At 37.5% G+C, this 22,348-nt stretch overlaps 1 protein-coding gene across 3 annotated transcripts in view; it reads left to right on the top strand.

The window, feature by feature from the left end:
* Nucleotides 1-22,348, top strand: part of LOC135472446 (leucine-rich repeat-containing protein 49-like) — a 41,907-nt gene that overhangs the window by 4,435 nt on the left and 15,124 nt on the right. For 2 of the 3 annotated variants that reach the window (XM_064751953.1, XM_064751955.1), the window contains exons 4-9: nt 907-1,116; nt 5,019-5,124; nt 9,850-10,053; nt 10,154-10,220; nt 10,886-11,029; nt 11,426-11,487. In XM_064751953.1, the coding sequence (XP_064608023.1) occupies nt 907-1,116; nt 5,019-5,124; nt 9,850-10,053; nt 10,154-10,220; nt 10,886-11,029; nt 11,426-11,487 (793 nt within the window). The remainder of the gene's footprint in view (nt 1-906; nt 1,117-5,018; nt 5,125-9,849; nt 10,054-10,153; nt 10,221-10,885; nt 11,030-11,425; nt 11,488-22,348) is intronic. The other variant, XM_064751956.1, reaches the window with a different exon arrangement.

A 22,348-nucleotide genomic window follows, 5' to 3' on the forward strand; every position in this document is an offset into this window, starting at 1 on the left:
TGGCTTATCCTGACCCCAGGTAATCCTATAATCCTTGTTACTGCTATTTAGCATAGTTAATGTTTAATAATGTACCTATACTTGCACATACATTGTACATACAATAGGCCTGCAGTAATTGCCACATATGCTCTCATTGAGAGCATTTCATGTACATGTAGTGCATGAGTTGTGCAGCGCTTTCACCTCAGTGAGGTATATGTTACACCTTGATACAGACTTTTCACTGTACAGATTGGATAATTGCATGGTGATTACAGCTGGAGAATGCATTTGTGAGCTTAAGTGAAGAGTGTAGCCTAAAGTAGCACGCTTCTCCATGTTTTATCCTGTATTAGGTATCGAAATTGGGAGTGGAGTTTTGTCTATTTGGCCTGACTGAAATCTGGTCATATGGAAAATGAATGGTGGTGGTACCTTGTGTGTTGAGGACAGTGTATAGATGTGGATGTGTGGGCATGGTTAACTTGTCAGCTGACTGCGTCCTTTATGTTAACTGCCTAGCGTTGGATTTCCATGTGCTTGTGCTCTTGTTTATAACACTGCTCAAAGTAAGTGACCAGTGACTGTGTTTACTGGCTGAAACCCTGATAGGGACACATAGTTATATGTGGTGTCATGTGTGGGTGTGACTGTCAGGGAGTGATTCATGATTAGCATCAGTTAAGCTTAGTACAACCGCTGTGACCAGTGAAAAAAGGCTACAAGGGATTCAGTTGATGTCACACAGAGCTTGATGTGACATTCATCCAAATAAGGCTGCTTGACCCGCAATGGTGTACGTTGGCGAGATGCCAGGTGGGGCACGTAAAGATCAGCTGGATCAGGCCCGGATCCACATCCGCCTTCAGATCGCTCCTAGCTCTGCCCCACCCAGCCGATCTAAGCGTACATTTCTCTCCACAGAGAGGCTGCCCATTCACTATCGCCAGGGTAACAGTCTTGGCGTGACCCAGTTGGCGCAGGGTAAAAAAATCATCGTTCCTGCGACAGCATTTGCTCACGACCTCACACACACAGAGACGCTGAATGGAGGGGCAGATAACTCTGTGCACCCTTTTGCTCGCAGTTCGTCCGTGTCACCCAAATCTCACAAAGCACCTGTGTTTCTCCCAGGTCAGTGTCCTGTGATCTCATTGCATGTACTGTGAATATTTATTATGATGTTAATAAATTTTATCTTTTACAGCATAAAGAGCTACACTATTGTCAAAATATCTGTGTCTTAAAACAAGGCTTAAATGACAAGGATTGAAATAGTTTCACTTGACGTATAGACACAAATGATGCCAACTGTATTTTGAAAAGCTGAGAACATCTTTGTAGCAAATTACCTTACTGTACATGATGCCTGATTCAATATGGAGTAAAACACATCACATCAGACAAGTGTTAGGGAAACTGCCAAAGATTCTTATAGATGTTGAGTGTTGTTACTCATTATAAATTCTTTTGGACCATGGTATTTGCTCTATTTTGTAGGGTTTCTTTCTTCTAGTTTTAAAATTTAGAGATGGGTTATATCAGCACACTGCAGATCAAAATGATCTACAATTATAATTCTTCAACCTTTCACATGTTTGCGAGGTGTTTATTGAAGCATATTCTGAGGGCATTAGTCTGTGTAGACTGATAAAATTATACTTTTTGTGAAGCCCTGAAATTGGCCAATCCAAACCATGGGGCTTTGTCTCCAAAATCAAATTAAAAATGTGCATAAATGACACTAAAAGTTGCTCTTTCATATTTGAAGAGGTTGAGGAATTAGTCTATGTGATATTTGTGAAATTTGAATGTAAATTAACGATGTACGTACACTGTAAATTGGTCTTCCTCACAATAATTTTGTCAGTGTATGTCAGTCAAAATATGGTTAAACACCATGTTGATTTGGAGAATATTACAGATATTTGTGTTACTTAAATCGTGGTAATTTGACCTGTACCATGCAGTCACACAGATATATATTCGTCTGTATACTACATGGAATCTTTCAAAGAAGTACATGTATAGCTTAGCTCTGAGATCGGTTAGCCATGTTCCCAGCTTAGCTGCCACATTGTTTGCTCTGAGATCAGTTAGCCATGTTCACAGCTTATCTTCCACATTAACCGCTCTGAACCGTTACATTCACTAACCTGGAACTCGGTCCTGTCACCTGTGCTGTCTCCAGAGGGCCAGCACTGAACACCACAAAAAGATGTGTCCCATGATCTGAGAGCTATTCTGAATTCATATCACCTCATTATGTGAGAATAATAAAGACCATAACATCACCAATAGCGCATTCAAATCATGTGATTCTGTTGCTAGGGTGAACTCAGTTGCTCTTCCCAAAATTAAGATCAACTTTTTACACAATACAACTGATTATAGTTCATTTCTGTTCATTATGAACAAACAGATTTAAGTTAAAACTCCTAAACAATTTGTCAATCACCCTGCATATGGTGTACATATCATTGGTTTCATCGAAATCATTCCAAGAGTTGATCTTTTTGCGTATGATACTGAGTGCAGCCTACTCCAGTTGAAAATGGCGGTTAGCGAAGTTTGGCTTGCTGCTGATATAACACATACATTTGTGTTAATTGTGATGTTATGGTCTTTATTATTCACGAATAACTAGGTGATATGAAGTAAGAATTACTGAAGGATTACAGAAAACATGTTTTTGTATCATAGAGCTTTGACATATTGAGGACAGCATGTTCCAGGGAAGTGAATGGAAGAGTGAATGAATTTGTGAACGCTATGCTGGGAATAATGAAACATATCTCAGATCTAATGTATAGCTGTGTCTTAAGTATCCAAGCATTGCTCAGGCAGGGCAATGTTTGAGTCTCAGTTTTTTGTAATCTATAATTAAAACAACATTCTTCAATAAAAAAAAAACAGGAAAACACTCGGCTAAAATTTATCACACATGTAGATTTATTTGGCCACAAATGTTTAATGTAAACTGATAATACATGTGCATGTGTGTACATTTAGCTGCATCTACAGTATAATTTGTGTTTCCCTGGTAACAACATTTATGCATGTATCTAGAGCTAATCTCCCAGTTTGCTTTTGCATGATGTACGGAAGTGTAGTGTTCTTATATCATTATGCATACTCACCCATCCTACAGTTGTTTGTATGCTTATAGTTCTTTTGATGAATTTTCATTTGTTTTTTCTTTAATTATGAATAATTTTTCTTTAAGTGTATTTATCACATAAAGTAATAATATAAGATATATCGGGTGGGCGTAAGAAAATGCGCCATAATTTGATGCTGCATTGCTCCATTATCCTTTGTTCAAACCCTTTCGAACTTAAGACATTCAGATGGCATGATTTTGTTAGTATACTGACCAGTTTTCAAGGTCATAGCTTGAGTAGTCCGTACACAGGGTTAAAGTGCAGCAGCCTCAATAACGCAAGTTCCGGTGACCCACATTGCATCACCTGTCAGGTGTCACGAGTAGAGCTGTGCTGCACCTATGTGACATGCATCAATCAAGTGTCATGTGGAAAAATTGTCTGGCTCTAGTGTCAGAGAAACCCTTCTGCCAGATAGGCACAAGTTTTGCTGAATCAAGATGATTTTCTCTGCAGCGGACAAGGAATTGATCACCTTTTCAAGTAAACCAAGGTAGAACATAATTTTGAAATGTCCGGAACATGCGTTTTTGACTCTATTTTGATTTTGGTCCCATGAACCGAAATCTTAAAGGATGAAATTGAAATTTAGTCTGTATACTAAGGACGTAATAGCTTTTGAGTGTGTAAATTTTTAGAAGCTGATGTAAGAGGGTTTTGGAGACATTTAGTGTCCAATACAGCCCATTTTTTTTATGCCCAACTGATATATACTGTAAATCTTCAGCCTTTTCAATTACTAAAGCACTTTCTTCAGGGGAATTTGTGCATGTAATTACATATATTATGAAAATGACACCAAAAATGATTTGTTTGTGTCGATAAAGATGCAAGCATCATAAAACCCTGCAGATTATTTCTCTGAAACCCACTGTTCTCTTGGAATGTTTCAAAATATTGGTTGCAGTGTTGGTTGAAAAGCTTGAAGAATTGCCGCATACGAAGAATTATACAGTTCTATATTAAATCAACATTCATTTGGCGTTGTTAATCCTTTAACCTTCTCTTGGAGCTGCTTCCATTGTTCTCAGGGTCTTGGTCTCAGGCTGTGTTACATGAAGTTTGAAGGAGACCGCTTGTCACATCAGTATGATTTGTCAAAGGTCATTGGTTTGCTCCGGGCACTCCGGTTTCCTGCACCAACAGCATAATGGCCAAATTGTATAAATGGAAGACAGGGCAGTTTACGGGTTGATGTCTTTTGTTGGTAAAGGTAAAAAATGTGGGCACTGCACCATGTGATTTGTCAAAAATGTTAGGCTACTTTTGCTAAACTTGACAGTAATACCTATCAACTGTCTTGCCATGTTCCAGAGGTACATAAGACACTTCTTTCCTCCAGGAACATCTTGAGTTGTCAAACACTCAGCTCTACAGTTTTCTCAATTGTTCATCAACTCTGAATAACTTTTTGAGAATTCCAGATGCCCATTTATAGTAAATGTAATCAAAAATATAGTTGTCTGTCATGTCCATCAGATCACATGGTACATGAGGACTTCTCTTACCTTCAGCGATAAAAGAGTTCAAACTCGAGACTTCCCTATTCTTGAGTATGGCTAGGTATAGAACAGCATCATCAATAGGATTGGAAATGAGGATAAGAATAAGTAACTGATTTATGGTGACCTTTTATAGTTGGACAACCAATAAACCATTGATTGTTTGTTGATGATTATGCTGGCTGTATTTATGCTTATATTTTTCTTCACATTTTATTTATCCAATTGTATATATACATGTACACTGTGTCTGCTTTTTCCTGTATCACTGTAGAAGGCTAGAGGGAACAATCAGCTTTTTAAATTTAAGAATAGTTCCCTCGTTTAAATAGTCAGTTAAGTTAAGTTGGTTTTACCTCTCTGTCCCCAGGGGATCGTGTAATCTTTGCAGAGAGTCCCTCAGCCCCAGGGATCCCAGTGGTCTACAGGACCCCTGAGGAGAGGGCGTCCAACCCAGACAGACTAAACCTTGACAGGTATGTGCTGTTAACTTCTCACTGTTTAATGTTAGACATGAAATTTCATCCATGATTCAGTCACTCGTTTTGCCTGTTTCCAAGAGTTTTATTGATCTTTCTGAGTGTTTTTGGAATGGGAGATTATTTCCTCCTTATTATAATATCTGCTCATAAATTCCTTTTTTTTTTTGAATGTTAAGGTCTGTGAGGACAATTTTTTTATCATATACATATCAATGTTACATATGTACATGTATGTGTGTTGTCAAAAGCTGTGGTCACATCCAACTAGTTTTGAAAACACTTTTGGAACAGCCCTTAAATTTAGATTGTTACATGTACATTTCACAGGTTTCCTCCAGCCATATAATTGAATAAAGCATTCAGCAACAATCATTCAGCAACAATCATTCAAATGAAATCAGTGTATCAGATCTAGATTGAATGAGATGAGAAAATGAAGTGAGTCTGATGTGAATCATTGTATAAATAAACTGGCCTCTACACCTATATATAATTCATATGTTTTGTGCACTCTATTTACTTATTTATTAATTTATTAGTTAATTAATTTATTTATTTATTATTTCCTCCACCAACAGGTATATAACCCATTCACAGGAGAGTTAACAATAATGAACGGTTATAAAACAAAATATTGCACACATAAACTTTTATATACAGACAAAGTGACAAATCCTTTTGATAAAAGAGAAAAGATTACATGTACATGTACATATCAGACCCCTCGTTAACTCAAACTAGTAGGGCGCTGCGCCCCGCCCATCTGAAAACAGTGCCCTTTTTGGAAACTATAAAATGTGCCCCGCCCCTATTAATCGCCGCCTCTTGGCCCATTGCCTAATGTTCTTATCAGTTTTCTGCCGTCAGTTGGATTTGCAAGAGTAATCCTATCAGATCCTTCGCCGCCTGTTTGTCATTCAGTGCTGTTACTGGTGTGTGTTCCTAGTAGGAATGCCAGACACGATTCGACACGTTGGTAGAAGCTATCAGTGGACGTATTTTACCAGTGGGTATTTAGGCTGTCACAGACACTTTTTCCAGCCCATGTCGTGAGATTTATCATCAAGTATATTTACTTTTCGGTCGTAAGCACGGCAAAAACTTTTTCACGGTTTTCAAGTCATCAGTAATTACATACATGTACATCAGTTGATATGAACATTTTCACTGGATGAGAGTTAGTATCAATCAGTACATTTGGTAGGAAAAGAAATATTTTACCCGTAAACTATATCAGATGGGCCAAAAATTCATAAAGACAAACTCCTACGAAAGACTATACAATTAAAGTAATAATCCTTCATCACAAACAAGAAAACGCGAACAACAGAATTTGCTAACCGAAAGTTTTAAAGGAAATTGCTGACTGGATGAACTATTTGCACGGTAAGTTCAGAGCCTCATTTTCATTTCCTGTCTTCCTATGGCTAACGATGAGTTTGTTGATGTTTAAAGTTTTGAATGTGATATATAAAATATAATACATGGGGCTTCACGATGGACTTTTCTTTTCTTTTTGTGTGTGTTTCCACCCCTATATTGAATGGGGGGTCGACACCTAGTTTAACCTTTTTTATCAACATTACTGTTTTAACTAAACAAAATCAAAAGTTACTTAGCAGAGTAAATTGTGTGGAATGATATATAGTTTTATTTAAAATACACATAATATCTTCACAGCCATGAATGACTATCATGTTACATTCTCTAGATTTAAATCATATTACGTTTATCTAGAGGATACCTGTATCTTGTAGGACCACTATTGTTAACACATGTGGATGGGGCCTATTATTGTGTGTGTGTAAATGTGGCTGAGACCAAATAAAAAATGTACTTTATTAAATATACAATTCCATATCCATAATTATTGGCATATATACTATGCCAATAATTTGTGTACTGACCGCCATCATATATGTGGAATATTCTTCAGTACGGGGTAAAACATCAATCAAATACATAAAATATTAAATGAAAATAACTTATGTTTAATTTTTTTTTATTTTTTTTTTTTTTACAGAAAGCGAATGAATATTCTTGGATTCAGAAGACACGGTACCACTTTATTCCCAGGTTAAAGCTCGGTCATTGGCAGTATCTGATGACAGAGGACTCACTCTATTCCCGTTGAAGAATATACTGAAATGGATGACAGCACCGTTTCATTATTTCATAGCTCAAATAATGAAACACATGGAAGTTTGGAACGGAGAGAAGAAGTGGTTTATTCGTCTGATGAAGATGAAGAGCCATTTCCGTATCCCAAACTCAGTGGGAAACATCGATATGGTGTGAAAGCGATTCGTAAATTAAATTTTCCATGTGATTTGATAAAGAAAGAAACATTTTCCAACAACACCAGAGAGAGTGTGCTGTATTGCAACTTGTGTATTTCAGGTGCATGTGCCAAGATGAAGTTATACAACACCTTTAGAGTGAGCAGCACAGAAGGGAAGTTACATTGGACAGTAATCAAAAGGGCCTTGGAAAGCAGGCAGACAAACACACTATTCAGCAAAATAAATGTCTTTGCTGTGGTGGGAATCATTGGATACAATGCCATGGAAGCCAGAGGGCTTGATCCAAGTGCTGTCTCTAGTATGACATTGGATTATGCCTCTCAATTTGTCTGGTGTATTTAAGAACAGGAGCTCTTTTACAGGGTGAAATATGACCTTTAGATACCCAGTGCTGCGCCTTCCAAACTGCAGGTAGATGGTTTGATGTCCCCTGATTCGATTCCGATTAGTTCAAACGAAAGAAAAATGGTGGAATTTGGTGATCAAACATCAGAAAATTACGTTCACTGCTGGCATCTGAGTCTTCACTATGTATACAAAACAGAGAACAGAGAACAATCACTGTATATTTTATACTTTTACAGTTAAGTTTGAGATGATTCCATGTCCAAGTGTGGCTTGCAACTCCAATAACACAAGGCAGAATACTGTAAAGTTACATACATGGCCCAAAAATGCCACAGATTGAGAAAGTATGGACCAGATCTCATTAAAAACGCCCTTTGATTTATGGTGAACTGGATTGTAGTTGTGTGAGCCATACCTTCTGAAAGAAAAAGGTTGAAGGACGAACCTTATAATACCCCTCCCCCCCCCCTTCCCCAGACAAACCCAAAAGAGAAGACGTCCAAATTGTTGCTTTCGCTTGTCCAGTATCTAGTACAACTCTGGTCGCCTATCTTTCAAAATACTGTTTAACTTATATGATTTCTGGGGTGCTAATTAAAAGGTGTACACGTATGGGTAATTATAGATAAAGTCATATGATGGTTTCTGGAAAAAGCACACAGTGGGTAGGCCTAATGCATTGATACAGCAATGCTTGCAGGGCTTGCCAATACATAGTGCCAGCAGGTCTTAGCCACATAACGTCACCCGGCCAGGGCTCTCTGGTCGACATGATAGGCAGAAGGTCCAACTTTAATGGGTTTTTTTTTTTAAATGAAATGAGTTGACGCAGGATTTTTTTAAATGCAGTTTACAGACTCACATAGCATAAATATTGTGTCTATGGAACATTTAGTGTGAACGTTAAGTCGTTGGGGATCTCCTTTAATAAGTATGTTTTGCTATAACCGTCTCCTAGCCTTAATTAGCTTATAGGGATGCATTTAAAGATATACCCCAATAAGAAATTATTTTATTGATTTGTCACGTCTGTTATATGAAGCATACAATTTATCTTGATCCTGTCCTCAGTGAACTACTGTAATTTGTTTTAAACACCATCTGAAATAATGTTACTTGTAGTTTTCTATTATTTTTATGTTTTTATTATTGCTGCATTACTTGTTGTTAAAAAAACTGCACAAATATATTTCTATGAGAACAAATACATGCTGAGGACATATCCTCTCCTGTCACTGAAACTGTTACTATACGGAAAACAATATTTCTGAAAAAAGAATAGCAGAAGCATTGATTATTGGAGCCTCCGTGGCCAAGGTGGTTAGCATGCCAGTTCAGCACAGTGACCCTCCCACCAATGCCGTACATGGGAAGGCCTGCAGCAACCTGTGGATGGTCATGGGTTTTCCCCGGACTCCTCCCAGCTTAATGCTGGTGACCATTGTATTAGTGAAATAATCTCGAGTACAGCGTTAAACACCAAATAAATAAAATTGATTGTGGGTTCATTGAAATACCCAATCTACAAATGCAGTTAAAATAACTTATTATTAATAAATATGCATGACTCACCAAAGTAATGATTTCTTTATTACACAAGTTAAATATTTATCTGATTGGTGTTAAATGCAGTGCTGAAGAATTTCACTTAATTATGATGGGAATAAGGTTCATAGGGACTGGGAATTAGCAAACAGCAATATTAGTATAATAAAGAAAACAATTTCTATATTTGTGGTGTTTTTTATTGTGGAAATGTGCCCCTTTTGGAACAACTCCACACTTCCCCTTTTTCACTGAGCTAGGGGTTTGCATGTAGATATCATTGCTTGTTCATAATAAAATGTAAATAGTATTCAGATATCCTTCATCGTAATATTAATAAAATATAAGTATAATATTTTCCAGACAAATATCCCTATCTCCCACTCCTAAATGTAGGTTTGATTATATTGAAATATACTATAGTTCGAATGAATGTGAATGTATACAGAGAATTGGTTTGTTATGCACAGTACTTTTCTTTGATGAATTCCTGCACTCAGGAAGTGTATTCTCCCTTTTCCAGACGACGACTGACGGTGTGTCCGGTACTGGAAGGAGAAGACAACTTGAAGCTGTTGAATTACCAACACAACCTGATTACCCGCATACAACACCTCAGCTCATTGCGCAGACTCATCTTCCTGGATCTCTATGACAACCAGATAGAGGAGATATCAGGTCTCAATTCCCTCAAGTGTTTAAGGGTGCTCATGCTGGGCAATAACAGGTAGGTTTGTCAGAACTTGTACTGGTAATAACAATGAATAATTACATGGTATCTTGAAATATGTATTTAAGATTCATTGCTTTCTTCTGTCTGTTTTCAGGATTAAGAAAATTGAGAACCTAGACAGTTTGTTAAAACTGGATGTATTAGATCTCCATGGTAACCAGGTAAGCTGTTTCACATTTCCATATTAGGTTTACTTCAGTACTTCACACTGAAAGCTACCATGCTGTCATGTGATGGTTTGTTCTATGTATGTCATATGTCATCTGCATGTTTGCAGCATTTTTACACCTATATATTTATTGTGCGTAGTTTTTTTTACTTTTACTCGGTTGCCTTAATATGACTATAAGGTGAGGGCTGGCTTAATATTTCATCGTATGAAAGTTAACTTCTTTTGGTTTTCTATTTAGGGTATGTGTTAAGAAAAAACTATTTGTACAGGATTTGTGGCAGTAATGAATATGTAAACATATTGTACAATAATGTTGAAAGACTGTTGAAAGATAAACCCTCATTCTCATGTAAAGAGAGCATCATTTGAAGGGCTTTTCCCAATACAAACAAACATTATGGTCTACCCTTGGAATCATGTATACATATCATTCAGTGAGTAGGTCATGACTGGCCTGGCTGGTTGTAACAGAAAGTTTGGTTTAAATTCTACAAATGAAATGATGTAGATACATCTGAACTAGTTCATTAAGCCACACCAGTAGAATGAATTTGAAGGTTTGCTCAGACATATGGCTTGTAAGTGAGGCAATATTCCATGTAGAGTTGAGAAATGTGCCATGGTATGACAGTTATGAGTTATATCCCCTGACAGATCACAATGATTGAGAAGTTGAACCACTTGGCGGAACTGCGTGTGTTGAACCTGGCAGGTAATCTGATCACACATGTCAACGGTCTGACGGGCATGGACTCTCTGGCAGAGCTCAATCTGCGGAGAAACAAAATTAAATGTGTGGTGAGTGTTAGCAAAGCTTCTTCCTGTGTGTTTTCCTCAACTTTTTGATCAGATCAAATGGTAACTTTGAAAGCATTTGTGCACATTTTTTAAAATTGAGTTCAGATGACTTGAAATTTTAAATACATGTAATAGTCAAATAACATAAGTTTAAATAAATATTTTGCTAGTATGTTGTACATGTATGTATTCAAGCAAACTGAGGTGGATTACTTTTACACTATGCAGTACAGTACACTTTACCAGCTTTTCGTCTAGGCATTTGTCAGTTACTATTGAAATGGTATAGTTTTTTTCTCCTCAACTCATAAACCTGACTATGATGATATATAAGTGATGTATTTACTTGGTTACTATATGGTTAAACCCCCAAATATGTGTGTCTTTGCCTTGTAGACGGAAGTGGACAATCTGCCGTGCATAATGAGGCTGTTCCTCAGCTTTAATGACATTGTCAGGTGAGATTGGATGTATTGGTTACAGTCTGGACAAGACTTGAAGAAGCTATACCAGAGATTTTTGCCAAAAATTAATCAGCTCAAATCTTGCTATTATTTTGGAACAGCTCAAATAATTACTTTTGACAAAATATCAGCCTTTTCTCTGCATGTCACAGTTCAAAATCCGTAAAAAAGTTACTAAAATGTATAAAGTCTGATGCATTGTAAGTTTTTTAAACATTACAATCATTTTAACACTATAAACAGTACAAGTACGATATTTACTGATTGACAATAATTTGAGCTGTTTTTGGCAAATACAGAAACTTTGAGTGGATAAGCGAATATGGATTATTTGTGTCAAAAATCTCTGGTATAGCCTTGTTAAGGCTTTTTCTTAGGTTAACTGTATAGGTGAATTTCATAAGTGTTTTATTTATTTATTTATTTGATTGGTGTTATACGCCGTAGTTTTTTTTTTTAGCAACCACATTGGTGAGAGGCTTCTGGGTCACTATGCTGTGCTAGGGTGCTAACTGACTGAGCCATAGGGGCCCCCTATAAGTGTTTTATGATGCACTAAACACAAATTTTCATTGAAATACTCAGCATGGTGATGAGGTATAAAGTGAGAGTAACTGGGCAGAGCTATGTGAAATAACCAATTCCCTCTAAATAATTGGCCAGCCTCTGGACTTTTGTGTGGTATTCAAACCAGCTGGACCAGCACAGGCCACAGTCTAGATAACCAGTGTGTGACATACATGTATTTGTATATGACATTGTGCACAAAAAGTCTTTCACTCAGACCCCTTATTGAGTACTTGGCCCATGTTAAGAGGTGTATAATGTAGGAGTGTTAGGATGTAAAAAATTTGACTGATAGACAGACAGATTGACCATCTACTGATGACTAACAAAGTGGCTTTGGAACAGCAATACTGCCAAATTCGCAAAACTGCTCAAGTTCAATTTCTCTGTTTTTATGTAAACATGTAGTCTATTAGTTAAAGAGTAACAAGGCAGTCTTCTCTATGAAGAACATTCCAAAAAAATAATTTACAAAATTTTGTTAATTTAGACTCTTGTGATGGCAACAGTTAAATAAATAAGCATGCAATATATTGCAATTTTTTGATTCATTAAAATCCAAGGGACATTAAGGCAAGAAAATTCAAGTCTTAGGATTTTTGGCCAGAGGGAACAGGACTAAAAACATGTTTATTTTATGACCCATAATGCTACTTTTACCTGAGCAACTAAATGGCAAATTGAAATCACTTTTCCAAAGCCAGAGAAAAACAGAACTAAAACTAAAAATGCCTTTGCTTCCATATTAGCTTAACAACACACAAATTACCTTTCAAACAAATCTTCAAACAAATGTTGCATGCACGAGTCTTTACTCTGCCTGAAGAAGCCTTTGGTAGTGTAACAATTTTTCAAAGATCATCCCTGTTCCTTTGTTAAAGTGTTGTTCTCATAATTTATCACGCCAGGCCTCCGTGGCCAAGTGGTTAGCCTGCTAATGAAGAACACTGACTTGGGATCCTTTCACCATTTTGGTTGCTGTGAGTTCAAGTCCAACTCATTCTGGTTTCTTCACCAGTCGTAAGTGAGAAGGGCTGCCAGTAACCGTGAATTATTGCAGGTTTCACTTCAATTAAATAAGTAGATAAATTCAGCCCTCAATTCATCTTTCCATCTGTATAATGCCAGGGCTTTTGACATGTTGTGATCAACTCATACCTAACTCTTAGCACGTATACTCTCATTTGATGCTTTGTTGCTTTGTGATATCAGTATGCAGTCGGTCTGTGATAGGCCCTGTTAGTCTTGATGGACATTGTCCTCATACTTGTTCATTTACTTGTATCATTGTGTAATGAGTGATGCCTGAGGGGCCTCCCTGGCTGAGGGGGTTAGCACGCCAGCACAGCGCAACCTGCGGATGGTCGATGGTTTCTGCCAGGCTCTGCCCGTTTTCCCCCCTAGCAGAACGATGGCCGCCGTTGTATAAGTGAAATATTGTTGAGTATGGAGTAAAACATGAGTCAAATAAATAAATCATTTATGTCTGTTATTTTCTTTGTGTTAGTGCTAGATCACAGATTGGATAATTAGATAAATGAATAACTATGAGTTTGGTGTTCAGATAAGAGCTTTGGTCATGTGGTCTTTTTTAATTATGCTCATAATTAAAATAGGTTTACCAAGTGTGTGGTTCCTGTGGTTAATTATGTGCAAGAGGAATTGTGTATGTTTGGGGGGGTGGGGTGGTAGGCGGGGTGACGTGGCACACATGGAACTCCACGTGGACATACCTATATATTTTTAGCTCTGGCCAGGGCACTGGTCAGAGATCTGAAGAAGCTACAGTATCCAGCAGTTAATATAAATATTACATAGTTTTCTCAATGTGTAATTGGTCTGCGGTGAATAATACATATGTTGTGTTCTGGAAATAGACGCTTATGTTTAGTGTGAGTGTCATGCTGTATGGCTAGTACCACATGTATGTGTTGTTTGCCTGGTGCTCTGAAAACATCAAAGCTTTTCTGAACATCAACACAGCTGCGTGTACCGTAATAGTACAATATAGTACCTAAGTTTTCAGAAGTTAAGCACCAATGAACTGTTTGTGATTGCTTCAGGATGGACCTGGGTTGGTATTTATATTTGATTTTGGCTTAGTGTATTATTTTCTCACTTAATTGTTTTATGGCATATTGTATCAAAGCCATGAAACTTGGGTAAGCAAAGCCATGAAGCGGTATAACAACATTGTTAATGGATACCTGTGATTAACATACCTGTTCAGTTTACATCATCATGAATGCATGAAGGTAAGTGCATTATTCAATCAATGCTCGGTGAAACAAACATTTATCTGTAATGTCAGAATGGGTTTCAACCTGAAGAGGTGGTTTGACTGTCGTGGCTGGAGAGGTGTCAGGGGCGTGGGATGGACAAAAGTCCCAGTGGACAAAAACCCTGCGGGCAAAAGCCACACGAACAAAAACCCTGGTGGACATGAGCGCGGGAGGACATAAGCCCTTCAATTTGTATTAAGAGTATATGGTAAATTGCATATGTTGTTTGCTTGTTTCAGAAAACTTGAACCATTCTTCTTGAAGTGATGTTTTCAGATTTTAATACACGTTTGAAGTCAGTAGAAGGCCTTCTTACTCGTTCAAATTCCATGTATTCTAACCATTTTGTGGCAAGATCGGAAAGAGCTATATATGTACTAGGGGTATACAGAATGCGTGACGTCCATTCTAGGCTTATCTGAAAACTAAAGAAGTCTACAATATGACTACAGTTGTTCTTTTGCAGCTTGTGTAAGACTTTTTTCTATTCTAAGAACACAAATCTGATGTATACATGTATATATGTCAGTGTTCTCTATCCTGGAAGTATAACTGACATGCTATAGCCTAACATCTCTAAAGAAAATGGTTGATTCCAAATACTTGTAGAGGTGATGGTTTTAGCCCTAGAAAACAGAAGAAAGAAAACTTGCCTACAGAGTGTAGTGTTCAAAAATATCCAGCCAATATTCTTTTTTTTTACCAGATTTGGGGAAATTAATGATATATAGATTTTTAATGTACACAGTTACTATATTATGCTTCCGATTTAATGTTAAGATCACTGATTTTATTTATCATATAGATCTATATATGATAGATATATAAAATAGAAAAAATAGTAACCTATACAATGTATTGTATTTTATTCTTATTATCATTTTAAAGAGTTTTCAAAAATAATGTATTTCTGGGGAACTATAATATGATTTGGTTTAAATTTCTAAATAATCTCAATTTTTAAATACATCTGTTATAGTGAACACATAATATTGCATAAGATGCCTGTAAACCTACTCCAAAAGCATATGTTACGGCAGGCACGAAGTGATTCTGTGAATCAGAATAAGCTGTAGCCTATAAGCCATGATGAAAGATTTCAGCCAAACAGATTGAATGCAGTGGTGGATACTTTAGGCAATGAACATATTTGCTTGATGAAAAGCAGTTGATAATTGTAATAGTTAAACATCAGAGAACGTCAGTTTTTGCCATATTGTGTTGAAATAGGATGTGTACAATGTTTATGAGAAGAAAGCTGTTGCACCTGAGTGTCCACTGGGATATGTTTTGATGACAAGTTTTTTTATGGCAAGCGAAGTCACACTATATGAATTCCGTCAACAAATATTTAACATCATGTTTTTCACTGTTGGATATGTTTTATTAGTTAATTTAGATGACGGGGCTTTTATCCTCCTAGGGTTTTGTTCATGGGGGTTTTGCCCGGGGGTGGTTTTGCCCGGGGGTGGTTTTGTCCGGGGGTAGTTTTGTCCTGGATTCGTCAGCGACTGCCTTGTCTGTGGAAGCCCCACACACTTACATCGGCGGAAACACTTCTGGCCAATGTTTAACCCAATGTTGCGATTAACTAAACATGTATATACATATATATGACAAATTAATCATGTATTAATTAGCGTACTCAAAGACTTTCTGTTAGTCAGTTTCATCAAGTAAGCATTCCCCTTTCCCCTCCCTGAAATGGAGGTATTAAGCGAGAGCCCACTCTACCCCTCCCTCCTTTTTTCCTATGCATGTGTTCCTTTTAATACACATTATCAGAGGATGTCTTTGTGGGAGAAACATGACATACATGTAGCTTCACTACTTTTGCACATTTCAGGACAAATGGACAGAACATGTGAATACTTTTCAAAGAGGAAAATCTTACATATTTATTGTTACTTGTATGTATTCCTTGAACAAGTAAAATAATAAAGGCAATCAGATGCGAATGATTAGTGAATCAGACAGTGTTTTCCAATGACATACCTCTAGCTCACCTTTCCCAGATTTCTAGAATTACAATACACAATGGTACTATTTGATGTGCTAAGGGTGAAAAAGCTTCAAGGGTGGTCTATGGCTCACCACTAGCAAACTGTAGTCAGGCTAGAGGCATGCTAATCAGATGTCACAGGGGAACCTTTGGCCTTCAGTTGAAACCTTTAGGTTTCACGTGAAGAGATTTGGGTCATACATATACCCCATACATGCCATATTGGCTGTTATGTCCCCTGTCTCAGTAATATTGACCCAATCGGACAAGTCTGGTTTAGGTCTGTGATTGACAATAACTTAAGGGGATGTGTCAGTAGATCAGTCATGCTAGATGGACACACTTAAATAGCTGGACAGTACCTGTGTTGTCTGCAAGGTGAATACATTGACTATGTAGCCTTTTGAAATTGGTACCATCATTCATTTGGTCTCTCATGTGTAGACAGAACGTTTTTATATGCCGTCAGGTGTATAGGTATAGTTCCATGTACACTACATGCATGCACATTAGCATAAAGTAAGTTTACGCATATATATTGCTGGCAGTGAATATGTACTTGTAGGTCTGTAATGGCATTAATGCTGTGATCAGTATGGCCAGAATGAACAGTTATCGTAGTAATCGCAAACTGCGCCGACCCAAAAGTGCAGGCAGAACAAGGAATGTCTCCATGATCAAATTAGAAGACTTTGAAATTGTTGGGTAAGTGTGTGACTGTCTTGAACATAGAACCAGTATCATCTAGGCAATGTATCGTTTTCGTAACGGTAATATCATTATTTGAGAGTACACTGTATGTTGTGTCATTTTAAATATTAATAATACTGCAGTCTTTCTGTACATCAAATTTAGGCGGTAATGTGGAGAGCTTCAAACTGCAGGCTTTCTAAACTTTGGCATATTTTTGAGTGAGTTTGTATGAATTTTGACAAGTGATCTTTTCTGTGGTCCAGCTCATAATTTTCTTTTATATATATATATTTTTGGGCATTCTTTGAAAAATGTACACATGACAGAACAGTAATTCCTTAGTTAAAGGGGGTCATTCTTAAGTACAACACGCAACCACAAGCAAATCATCTATCCTGCGAAAAGTTTATACCTATCCCATAAAACTCAGCACCATAATGGTATAAGTAAATATGATTTAGTCGTTCTCTTTTTTCCTTGTGATCTGATATTCATATGTCCTGTACATGGGAAGATCTGCCAGCAACCTGCGGATGGTCGTGGGTTTCTCCTCGGGGTCTACTTGGTTTCCTCCCACCATAATGCTGGCTGCCGTCATAAGTGAAAAATTCTTAAGTACAGCGTAAGACACCAATCAAATAAAGAAATAAATAAATATATTCATATATATAATTCAATGTTTATTGAATGTAGTTTATACACACAAATGGATTCAACTTGCATTCAGTGAATTAAATTCCAGCCAATCAAAGTAGCCATAGTTCAACCAATTAGATAGCCTTGATGCTGTCTGAAACAGCCAGTAGTTTCACCATAATTCCAGCGAAAAAATATTTCAATAGCAGGGTGTTGGCAGCCAATAGAGGTAGAGTGACCTGATGGGTGTAGGAAAGTTTTCAGAGCACATGGTTCAGTTAGCCAGTTGCAGTCTGCAGTGTGAGGATCCAACTTGTCTATTGCATTGAGAAAACCCTCCTCCATCCCTTTAGCGCCTCCACTCAGTGAGTATTTCAGAACTTAGTTTGGGGGGTTAATATTGCACCAAATATGGTTTAAGCAATATTGTTTACAAGCAAGAAAATTTTTATCAGTATTACACATCGATATACATTAGTGGGAACGCGCTGTTCACTGTGTATGATCTTAGACTGCTGTCTGAGCAATAACTTGGACCAACTAATAACATATTACAAGTGAACCTCTCTTCACAACCACTAACATAAGTGAACCGCTGTTCACAAACAAGAGCAGGGACCGCTGTCCTAAACTAACATTGAACGCGCTGTTCACAAGTTATTTATTAACATGAACTGCTGAACAAAGTTGTTCACAAACTCTTACTCTCACTAGGATGTGGACCTACCAGAGTTCCCTGATAGGACATGCACCTGTATTCATTTTTCATGTCATGATCATTGTATCCAGGTTGTGAGTTTACATTATCACCTTTTCAATTTTGCGTTTCGGCTCATGTGTATGTCCATGCCGAATTATTCAACTATAATAAAGATGTCAGACGTACTTCATTTTGTTTTGTTTTGTATAAAACTCATTTAAAAACTATCAATATTCTATTGAATATACAATGAACAGAGAGGTCTGATATCAAGTTTAGACTCTGGACTCCTGATAGCGTAGATTATGCTTGTAATACCCAAAACTGAGCAGTCGTCAGTTGCTTTTGCAAGTGGCCATTTTTACAATGAAATTAAATTGAAATTGTTATTCTGTTAGGTTAAGAAAAATAACAACATATATTTAAAACTAGTTTTGTAGACACTTCAAACAACCATCACACATGAGAACACCTTGCTTCGTTCTGTCTTATAAATATGGACCACATGCATGTAGGTGGCTAATCCAAGTGTGAAAGGAGAAACATCTGTAGATCTGTCCTTGAATGCACTCCACAGCTATTCATACTATTAACTTCACACTTGCAGAGTGAATGATTGGTGCAAACCCATGGAAATGATACATTTTGAGGATTGCCAAAAGTGTGTATGAAAATTAGGCAGGTATGATGTCACAAACAGATACTGCACTAAAACACAGTAACAAGTTAAATTTCAGATTTTACATTAGTTGCAGATCGGGGGCGTATGTGTTGTACCAATATGAATAGCATTGGCACATATATGTATGTGACTTTTCAGTCTAAAGACTGATTTGAAAATTTTTGGCTGTAAATTGAAGAAAATAGAGATTCTAATCTGAGATAGTTTCTTTTGCCAGATTGTATATATGGATTTTCAGTCTACAGTTGATTTCTTTCCAAATGTACATCATGCTTGCAAAATGGTTTTCACCACAAGTGGAATACAACATATATGCTATTATCATGAGAGCTATAGTTAAAAGAGCTATAGTTAAGAGAGCTGTGTTAGGACAGTGTGTTGAGTCAGGTACACTTGCAAGCAAGGGCATTGATGCAACTGTGTAGTCCTGGATGATTGTAATGTTGACTTGATATTATGTAATAGTTACATGTACATGGATATCACATTCCCAGACAAAGTGGTCAGTTGCAAATATCAATGGCAGCTATAATGCCCAGAAGTCATTTGTTGTAAAATGATATGGCTGCAAAAGGGTCTACATGAGATGTAGTGTAACCTCAGTTGGACTGTATGTAAATATGCAGTACTAGCAGAGATACATATGTCTGCTAAAGGGCAGGTAAGGTTATGCTTTGTTCTTTCCTATGGCAGGTGTGTCATAAATTAACTCTAATAATATGTAAGCATGTGACATACACAGCAACAAGTTTCTTGACATGTTGACAGTTTTGCTTTTTGATATATAATAAGCTGTGGGTTCTTTAGATTCAGGCATCTGGCGCTGCCTAGAGGTACCCAAACTTACAATAGTACATCAGGGTTGTTGTTGACAAGTTGCCAGTGTCTGCTGAACCGTCCTGGCTCCCAAACCACTCATTATGACTATTATTAGTCATTAAGGGAGCTGGCTTTTCCTGAACCACCCCCTGGGGCCATTAAGCAAACAGAGCTGGGTCTATAGTCCTAATAAACGTTAGTAGCCCCTACCTATATTGTTACTATTGATTGGTGCCTTATCCGAGTTTAACCTGTAGTTAGTTCACATGCTTCACACTTCAGCAAGCCTTTGTTCTGCTTCAAATGCCAAGCACGCAATTCACAAATTCACGACTGAGATTAGAAGGATATGCCCCTGCAGCCTTGATTATTATCGGGCCTGTGTTATTTTAGATCCCTAACATGGTATTTCCATTGTCATAGTCTTGGTTACTTCGACTTGTCCTAATAATAGTGGACTTGCCAGCTCAGTGAAGTGGTCATTTGGAATGCCACACACACATAGCTCTTGGACAGCAGAAAAAGTCTACCAGAATGGAATCCTCGTACCTGTGACTTACCACCACTCTTAGTCAATGCAGAGAATGGACCAAAATGGAATTTTGCAAACCTGTAAACATTAGCATTGATGACTGCTGAGACGGACGTCAGGCCAGAGGAGTTGTTCTGAATATTGCTATAACTGACATGTAGCAAGGATAGAGTGGATGAATACCAAAAGTGGATGGATGAAGCAAGATTTGGATAATTGGTTATAACTGAGTACCAGAAATAGACAGATATAGCAACATTTGGATGTTTGCTAGCAGTTTAAAAAGCAGATGTCAAGAGACAAGATCTGGTTATACACAAACAAGAGATGAATCAGGTCTAAAAGTGGAAAGATGTGGCAAAACTGGATGTAGGCCTGTATATATATATATATATATATATATATATATATATAGATATAGATATAGATATATATTAAAGGATACAGACATTTCCGAAAAAGTGGTGGATACAAGTGGCATGCTCTGGATGTACACGAATACGAGAAACAACAGTTCTGAATGCTGAAAGGTGCAGCAAAATCTGGATGTAGGCCAATATATATATTCAACAATACATTTCTGAAACTGGTGGATACAAGTGGCAAGATTTGGATGTATGTATTCTTTAATTAGAGAAGCGTACAGTTCGATTAGACTTTAGAGGTGAAGTACAGTTAAAGAAGTGGTAGAAATTCTGAATGTGCCCATACTATTAATACAATATATTTGGTGACCATTTGCATATTTGTTCTGTACATGTGTATTGCATGGGCAGTTCAGATAATTTTGCCCGAAGAAAAAGCCTGAAAGAAAAGAATCAAGACACAAGGAACAGCTGAGTGTGAGTACATTGGGCCGAATTCTAGGCTTAAGTAAGTGATATATTACAAAAGGTCACTTCAGAAAGAGCAGTTTCTTCACATAATTTTCATCAAGTGTTGTTGAATCAGTAGCTGTGAGTGATTTTAAGACTTGCGGAAAAAACAGTGAACAAAAAGTCCTTGTGCACATATCTGGAGGAATTACCATTTTGAGGGCCTGTTTGCAATTCCCAAAGGCTGTAATGGGTCCAGTTTGGTGTCAAGATCACAAGTACAGGTGCCTGTTGGCAATAAGACAAGCAAAAGCCAGTGTCTGACCTAATGATTTCTGTCGTACCAGAAACAAGAGTGCATTTCTCTTTCACCTGGAAGCTGGATGGTATCAGGTAACAGATATAAGCACCTGTCAATAGTTTCATGTTACATTCAGCCATTTACAGACCTCAGGATTACACAAAATGACAAAGCCTTCCAGGAACAAAGAGTACATGTACTTGGCTGCTTGAGGAATGGTCTGAATATATTGACTCCATTACTACCAGGCAGACTCATTGTGATTTTGTCTACCATGTATGACATCAGCTGAAAGCTGAGACCTTATTATGTTTCTATTATGTGTAAGATACAAACCTGTCTCTTGTTTCTGGCCTGCATATTTAACAGTGGAATCGTGTTTTTAGATACATGAACGAGTGCCAGTTCATAAACGTGTATGTGTTTTATATTGTGGCTTTGTGTGGACTTCCTTGCTGGATTCATGCTTTTCAGGTGCAACCTAGTAAAAAGGACAATACACATATAGATATTCCATTGAGCTTTACAACCATGGATATTTGAAAACGGCTGTATCATTGAGTCTGACAAAGCTGATTACTTTGTGTTATTCGTGGATCTTTACGGTTGGTTACAATGAGTATGACCTCACGGAAACCGCGTCCTAAGCTGTTCCTGCCAGAGCATGCATCCAGGGGCAAGTCTTACCACTTAGAGCCCCTGGGGGAGTGGAGTCAGCAGAGGCTGCAGGAGGCCTTACAGCACCGTCCTGCTCTGTTACATAGCACCAAGTGAGTACAGTGAGGTGGATTGGTGGAAATGTACATGTGTATTTATGTAAAGGATA

This window comes from Liolophura sinensis, chromosome 8, assembly GCF_032854445.1.
Source record: "Liolophura sinensis isolate JHLJ2023 chromosome 8, CUHK_Ljap_v2, whole genome shotgun sequence".
In the NCBI taxonomy this organism is placed as follows: domain Eukaryota; kingdom Metazoa; phylum Mollusca; class Polyplacophora; order Chitonida; family Chitonidae; genus Liolophura; species Liolophura sinensis.